An 8022-nucleotide genomic window follows, 5' to 3' on the forward strand; every position below is an offset into this window, starting at 1 on the left:
TATATATATGTGTGTGTGTGTGTGTGTGTGTGTGAGCGCGCGCGCACACACACAGTCAAACCTCGGTTTTTGAACGTCTCTGTTATTGACCAAATCGGATTTCGACCAGAAATGAATTGGGCTGTATTATCAGCTGTAATTTGTATGTTATGTTTGGTGCATTTCAGGTGGTGGACAAATGCCTGTCTGATGGTGCCGATGAATATTTGCAGCTGCTCAGTCTGTGTTCAGCAATTGTCCCGCAAGCACCCCAGAACAACTGAAAATGTCACACTACCAAGCAGAATCGTGAAACATTCACGAAGCAAGACCAAGCAAGCGTCAAATTCCATTCAGCTATGTCAGAAGAGTGGCTTGATTGAATTCCACAGATACTTGACAGTAATGTTTGTCTGATGTGATGCTCACTCAATTCCAGACTGTCCAATGATGTCCGTTTCTTTGATGGGACAAGCTACAATCGTACATTTTCACGCTTTACTTAATTTTGAAAAATACAATTTTTGTTTTCAGTGTTTAGAGGAGGCAGCTCATCATGCAGATTTGTTATTTTGGAGGGGGAGACAAATGAAGCTAATAAAAATTAAGTCAATGTTCAAACTATTAACTCTGCAGTGTTTTAGATGCAGTTCAGGGTGAACAGTTGAAACAGGTCTGTCTTTCTATATTAAAACCAGTAAACTCTGACAACTGATGTCTGTATAATTGTGTATTCTCATTCTTAACCATTCTTGGTGTCAAAGTCTGTAGCAGTATCCACCGAACTGCAGCTATCATTTGCGCTACATCGCCCTGTCCCTGGAAATCACCACCACTTCAGCATCCACAGCTGCACGGTGCTATATCCATACAAGTTTTGTACCTTTTTAAGTTGTTTGTATATTTTTTTTTTGGTTATTTACATTTGCAATTTTATTTTTTGGGGGGGGGGGGTTGCAATTTTGTTTATTGGTTTTCTTTGAAAGAACAAACCAAAATAACAACCTGTTTGTCTTTCAGTTCAGAAAAAGTACAGGTATTCAAATAAACTTAAATCTTCCCTTAAATTAATGATTCAAAGTCAATTGTACATAATTACAGGTAAAAATTCGTACAATACACTAAGTGTTGCCCATATAATCACTTATTCCCAATTAACTGATCTCCTTAGAAGTACATACAAGTAGGTAGTGATCTCGTTTTTGTCTGCCTTCGTCATTTTGAAAGTGAGATCTTGTCTTCGGAGTGTACCAAAGGAAACAAATTGTCCACTTCTCTATCTTGGCATATGCAAATGTCGTGTCAGCCAATTTTTGGTGAGAGACTTTTTGCTGGTCACCAACAGAATGCACTTTTTTTTTTTAAACAGTGTTGATCAATATGTCCAAACAATAAGGACTTGGCTCCTAGGATCATTGTGTAAGTGCGTGCGTATGCGCGGTAGCGGGTCGATCACGGGAGGTTGATTGATCGAAAAATAAATCTTCAGTCAAAAAAGGTTGGGCACCCCTGCCTTAAACCCTTTGTGACAGGGATGTCCAGCTCCAGGCCTGGAGGGCCGCCGTCCTGCCTGTTTTACAGCTCTCCCGGCTGCAACACACCTGATTCATATGATCAGCTCTGAAGCAGCATTCCTGATGATTTGAATCAGGTGCGTTGCTCCTGGGAGAGCTGGAAAACAGGCAGGGACAGTGGCCCCTGAGGACCGACTTTGGACACCCCTGCTTTATGAGTTGAGCCTACAGTGAAAATAACACAGTGAAAGTTTTGTTTTTGTGATTTATAATAATAAGCATTTCTACTGCAGTAATCATATGTGTAAAGTTTATTGACATCAGCAAATAATAAAAAGACAAATGGGTTATGATACAGCTCTTTGAGACAACAGGAAAAGAGGGAAATAAAACCTTGCAATTACAAAGTGGACAATATACACAGATTTGAGCAATGGCAAAATGTTACAATTTAAAAGCTCAATTCTATAATTAATTTTTGACAAAATGGAAAACTTAAGAGGATAGCCTTTTTTCAGTCAGATTTCAAGGCATAGAGAATATCATCTTGGCTGATATTAAGGCGGATCCGCTGCAGGACACCCAAGCGACTTGTCTCGAGCAGTAACAATCTGCAGGCTCCCAGGCGTTGACAGACTGCAAGAACTTCTGATACACTTATTGACTGCAGACCCTCCACCCGACACAGAGCCTGGTGCTGTATAAACACCTGGGAAGTACACAGAAGAGTTGCAACTGTTAATATGCATTTGTTTTTATTCCTTGGCTAAAATTGTACTTCCAGTGAAGCAACATGCTGCATTAAACAGGGTTGTCGTGCTTGCTGCAACACCTGTTAGAGTTCTCAAATGCCAATACCTGCTATGGTACCACTCGGAAACAAAACCTTACATACCAGTTGACCAAGGCGGATCGTTGGAGAAAACAGTCAATTGCTTGAATTATGACTTTCGTCAGTGGTGGGACCAAGTCACACATACAGTATGTAAGTCTCAACCAAATTCGCGCTCATTTTGTCTTGGCCAAGTCAAGTCAAATCACTGGTTACACCTACACTTTTACAATTAATGCGGCCTTATCTGCAGTATCCGTTTTCCTGAGAGAGGTGATATTATTCGTGGCCAGTATGAGCAGCTTGAAATGTAATAGTAAAACCGTATACCAGTGCTATGTCTGACCATTATATAGGACGACCGTGGCAGAAGGTTTTTTTTTTACCCCACTTCCCCACGGAGGGTGTGTCACCAACATTCGCCCAGGATACTTCGGGGATTGGATTACTCAGGTCTGTGGACTCGACTGATCCAGTGTGGTATGTGAAAGCCTACATTATTCTGTAATTGGTCGTTTACTATTTTCTCAGTTCTATATGTCCTTTTTGTCCTGAGTTTTGAATTGGGCCATTTTTCTTTCTTTTTTATTTATTTTTTTTGCAATTAGTAATTACTTTTTTTTTTCTTTTGCAATTATCTTCAGTTGGCTGCTTGCTTCTGTCACGAAAGGAGTTTCAGTGATTAAAAGAAATGGAGAATAGTAATGGCAATTGGCAGAATAGGTGGCATTATATTTACTTATACGCTCCACGAGAGGATAACCCAGATTTCTTGAAGAATATTGCATCATGGATAGCTGATAAAGCAGCAGGGGAATTGTTTGAATAGGGGCAAATTTGAACTGTGTTTTGAGAGGTTATATTGATGAACTCCCTGCTGACTGGGTTTCTAAATCCCAAAAATGTTGGGCTCTAACAACATTGATGAAAGAATAAGGCTTGGTAGATGTTTGGCACCATTTTACATACCATGGAAAAAGACAACCTGAGCAGTCCAGTTGGGGTCAATACGATGCTTTGAGAGGTAAATGACAATATTCATTCATTCAAGAATCTGTTCTCAATTGCCTTATTTGTAAAAGTGAAGGTCAAATAAATAAATAACCTCTCTCAAAAGCTAACTATATGAAAAGCTTTTTGATTTGTGCCATCAGAAGGTGACTTTTTTTTTTGTACCTGCTGGAAAGTTGCTTCTTCCAAACCCAACCGCCGAAACTCTGCGATGACAGCACGAAGGAAGAGCTGTTCCTGCACCGATGCAGACCTGAAAAGCACACATTTCACGGCATCTTTACTTTATCAAAATGGTCAACTATTACTGTGAGGATCTTACTTGACAGCAGTGATGAAGGAGGAAGAAAACATCTCATTCAGTGCATCCATCACATGATTCATCCCCACTAATCTTCTGGTTGAAGTGTTGGTGGCAGAGTGCTCGCAGAGCTCCGTGGCTCTCCGACAGATATCCAAACACCGGCGAGCATCACCTGACAGAGCAGCCACCTGAGGAGAATTGTATCGCTGAAGTCTCTGAGACACGATCAATCTGTTGAGGGTAATCGAGTGCCGGTCGTCACCTTCCTGGACACCAGCTGCAAAGCATCATCCTCAAAGGCCTTGACTTTGTTTAACCGAGACATTATGATCTGTTGCAATTGCTTGAATCCATAAGGCTGGAATGACATTCGAGTTAAACCCTGGAAAAACAAAGGGGGGGGGGGGGGCAACACATTTTTGGTGGGGTTTTTACATATACATATATATTCTTATACTTGCAGTTGCATAAACTACTAAAAATATTGAAACCTACTGGCGTACAAGCGTTCGCAAAGAAAAGGTAAAGCAACTGCCAGTGTGGCCCGCCTCATGGGATTGTGGGATATCTTACTATTTTAAGCACAAAGGTCGGGCACTCTATTAAAAATAGCAGCAATTGGGGTGGAGTCAATGCGTTAGCTTTAATCTAATTTTGGAATCGTCTGCTATCGTCCGTGCAGCTTCCACAGCGAGGCTGATGTGAATGAAGCCACCGGTGGAAGTGGCATATTGTCAAACATAGATCGCAATTATCTACAAAGTATTTTTGCTCGTTTTTAATCTTTTTGGGCAATATGACCCATATTTTCTTTTGTTTTTACATATCCCATTAACGAGGTCGTGTTTTAAGATTTGCACAAAAAAATATGGATAATGCAGAACAGTTGGCAGCTCTCAATAAGCCAACACTGTCTTTACAATGTTGGGCTGTATTGCTCACCAGTCTGCTGGCCACTCTGTTTATCATGATCCTCTCTGGCAAGTCCATAGTGTTTGCGATGGTTAAAACCACCAGGCGGGAATGACGTCGTGTTGGCCAGTCAAAAAGGTTATACATCACATTTTGCTTCCTGGTCCACAAAAGGTCCAACTACAGAGAGAAAGTACACATATTAAACTTCATTGAGGCTGAACATTTAATCACATGTATACCGTAATTCTGGACTATAGAGCGCACCTGATTATAAGCCGTACCCACAAATGAAAAAACATTTTGTACACACACAAGCACCTGTCTATAAGCCGCAGGTGTCCATAATGTAACATGAGATATTTGCAAAGAAAGATGGTACACAGAAAGAGGTTTCAACGTTTAATAACATACCTTAACTTCTCTTTGCCTGTAACGCAGCAGCACAACAGCAGTAAAAGAGCACTCACATGGCTGGTTTAAAAAAAATAATAAATAAAATAAAAATGGCACCGTTCCCTGCCGTAACACTCGGTCAACCATTCCTTCATTCGGCTTTCTACCATCCACGCTTTCGTGTCAACTTTCAAGACAATGTCTTTTGGGAAGTTTTCTTTTGGCATATGTAACCAGGTGAACAATACTATGACTGTTGTCGTGAATGCTGCCTCGTTTAATAAATGGACCACTGTCACTTTAAAAGGAGCGCTAACCTCGTGGGAAATCTCATGAGACTTGGACCACGAAGTGAAGTGAGACAAACGCTGAACTGTGCTTATTCAGACCTGATGTATCTGCAATCGGCATTGGTACCCGGCTGATATTAAGAGTACAATATCGTCATTTGGAAGTTTGAACGGTGTCGCACAGTGGGTCCTGTGAACAGCTGCAAAGCAGGGGAGATTAGTTTTTTCCACGTTTCAGGCACATACAACATGCCGGTAAGTGCTCACAAGCCACTACTGTTGTCTATTTTTGTCTACTTTTCTATTTGTTTGTCCTGTTTGACATATAGTCTTTTATTTCATTAATGCTGTACATGTTCTATGTTCAGTTGGGAATAAAGCATTCATAAAAAGTACTTTGTGTTCGGTCAAGTCTGTCATAGACCCAGCCACACAGCTTTCGTCTTGCAGTCCAGCTCAAAACACAGGTGAAGTGCGCCCTCTCATGGACGGTTGTTTTCACTGTCACATGATAGCATCTCACTGTTACCTTTTCTGCTTGAGCGCTCCATAGCGGCCATTGGAAAAATCTTTAAACAGACCGCATCGTTAAATAAGCCGCAGGGTTGAAAGTGTGTGACAAAAGTAGCGGCTAATACAGTGAAACTCCTCTACAACGAAAATACATGGGCGAAAATACCCCCTAGTGTGAAAAAAAAATTATGCATGAAAGCCATTCCCTCTTTTCTGCTCCCCTACAACGAAAAGTCCCCGTTACGTTATACGAAATCTTTTTCTCTGCTCTTGCCTCGCAACGAGATTCACTCCAACAAGCTTTCTGCAAGTCTAATCCAACCTCAGCATGCCACAGTGACCTCTACTGCTTCGTTCGGAAACGGCAACAGCAACCACCACACTGGTTTACACGTGCAGTAGTACTGGAAGTATTTGTTTCAGACGCAGCATGAACGTTACATTGCTAAAATGGCGACAAAACGGACCTTTGCATACCAAGGAGTTAAGAAAAGAAAAGCTTTAACGCTTGAAAACAGGATAAAGGGAATAAAAATGAAAGATGGAGGAAGCAAAATAAAAGACATTATGCAATAAATTGATGGAACTAAATGCTGATCGTAAATTTCACAATTTCTTTCCCTTTTTTTCTGTCTACGCTGGCTATATGAAGTGTCAAATAAGTATGCACAAAAAGTATGCACTATTGGAATAAAAATAGAGTATATACCTTTTTTGTGTGTGTTCGTGTTTACGTCTGAGATAAAATTTGCTACAGTGAAGTCCCCTGTTGTGAAAAATTTCTTGCTGCAAACATGATTTCATTGAAGAGGAGTTTTACTGTAGTCCAGAAATTGCGGTAGTTGTGGCCTAAAGGTTACATTCACTAATGCTTTACTGCAACTCTAGCTAGATTCCATTAACTTGGACATAACTTGCCCTTTCAACAGGACAAAGAAACCCAAAAACACATGACAGCTACTTTTGGAATGGATAAGGGAAGAGGCCAAAATTAAACTTCCAAAATCCCAACCAAAACCTTAATTGTAGACATGGTTAAATGTTGGGTCAGTGCCAGGAAACCAACCAACCTACAAAAACACGACTAATTCTGAAGAGTAGTCAAATATAAACCTGAAGCTTGTCTCAATGCATCTGACCCCCTTTACCTGAGCTAACGATGCTGAACACGTTACCACTATGGGCTGTGCTTCATGGACACAAGCTTGGCCGCCAGGCACTAAAGAGGAGCATGGTGACCAACCCCCAACTAAAGGAGAACGTCTGTGAATGTTTTTGTTCATTATGGGGGAATTTCTGAGCTGTGCTTTGTGTGGTCCATTACCTTGGACTTCTTTGCCCTTGGTGACAATGTCAAGAATGTGGACAATTTAGCGCCTAGAATTATTAGGTCACACAAACGCCACTCCACTGTTATATTGAGTGTCCAAAACATGCGGCCGCAAATCTGACGACACGACTACAAAGTCCATCATCAAGCTGCAGCCTAGGGTGTCCTGGCGTCAAGGACGCATATGGAGACCCTTATGTTTGAAAATGAGTGTTATGGACAATCCATGATGAGCACAGGAGTCCAGTAACAGGATCAGAGATGAAAGTGGACTTTCCTGGAAATTCCGGAAAAAATAAAAAATTATATATACTGTGTGTGTGTGTGTACACACACACACACACACACACCTGTCCACTATAGGTAAGATCGGGCCGCCCGAATTTCGGGTCTGGTCTAAAAATGTCAATCATTGCTTCGGGGTTCGGGTAAGGCTTCTCTCTCGCTGACTTTATTTTTTTTTTTTCCGCCGTGAATAGTTTTGGCCACGAGAGACCGTGGTTCGCAAAAAAACAGAAGCGGCGTCATCACAACACGTACTGTACTAAACTCTCGCAATGACAATTCAAAAAAACTCCTTCATATCTTTATGATCCAGCCGTTATTGTTCTTTTTGGTCTCGCTGCTTCTCTCTCTTCAAGTGCCACACTCGATTCTTAAGGACGTACTGCTGATGTGGTGAATGGCTCAATTTTCAATCCGTCAAAATGACGGACGGCCTTAAATTTTCCCCGTCCACTCTTAAAAAAAATCAATGATGGAAAATAGTCCGCTAATGTAACCTCTTTAGGAACAGAAATATAAAAGATGTAAATGTTTATCCAGTCTTGATTAACTTAGATTTCATTCGAAAAGACAGGCTTTGTTATCAGAAATCACCCCTCCTCCTCACCAATAAAATATGAAATCTCGGGTTTGCTTCGGGCTCGGGCCTGCAAATC

At 41.1% G+C, this 8022-nt stretch overlaps 2 protein-coding genes across 3 annotated transcripts in view; one reads left to right on the plus strand and one right to left on the minus strand.

Annotated features, from left to right (window-relative positions):
- The window catches only part of rfc4 (replication factor C (activator 1) 4), a 45874-nt gene extending 45271 nt beyond the window's left edge, over window positions 1-603 (plus strand). The window contains exon 10 of the mRNA XM_019882625.1: window positions 168-603. Within this exon, the coding sequence (XP_019738184.1) occupies window positions 168-263 (96 nt within the window). The 3' untranslated portion in view covers window positions 264-603. The remainder of the gene's footprint in view (window positions 1-167) is intronic.
- A 1182-nt stretch (window positions 604-1785) lies between these two features.
- orc1 (origin recognition complex, subunit 1) overlaps window positions 1786-8022 on the minus strand; it is a 30082-nt gene continuing 23845 nt past the window's right edge. For both annotated transcript variants that reach the window (XM_019882633.1, XM_019882634.1), the window contains exons 13-17: window positions 4583-4732; window positions 3903-4022; window positions 3659-3828; window positions 3502-3589; window positions 1786-2202 (exon numbers count right to left, since the gene is read on the minus strand). In XM_019882633.1, the coding sequence (XP_019738192.1) occupies window positions 2008-2202; window positions 3502-3589; window positions 3659-3828; window positions 3903-4022; window positions 4583-4732 (723 nt within the window). In that variant the 3' untranslated portion in view covers window positions 1786-2007. The remainder of the gene's footprint in view (window positions 2203-3501; window positions 3590-3658; window positions 3829-3902; window positions 4023-4582; window positions 4733-8022) is intronic.

Source organism: Hippocampus comes, unplaced genomic scaffold, assembly GCF_001891065.2.
Source record: "Hippocampus comes isolate QL1 unplaced genomic scaffold, H_comes_QL1_v1.1 scaffold384, whole genome shotgun sequence".
Lineage (NCBI taxonomy): Eukaryota > Metazoa > Chordata > Actinopteri > Syngnathiformes > Syngnathidae > Hippocampus > Hippocampus comes.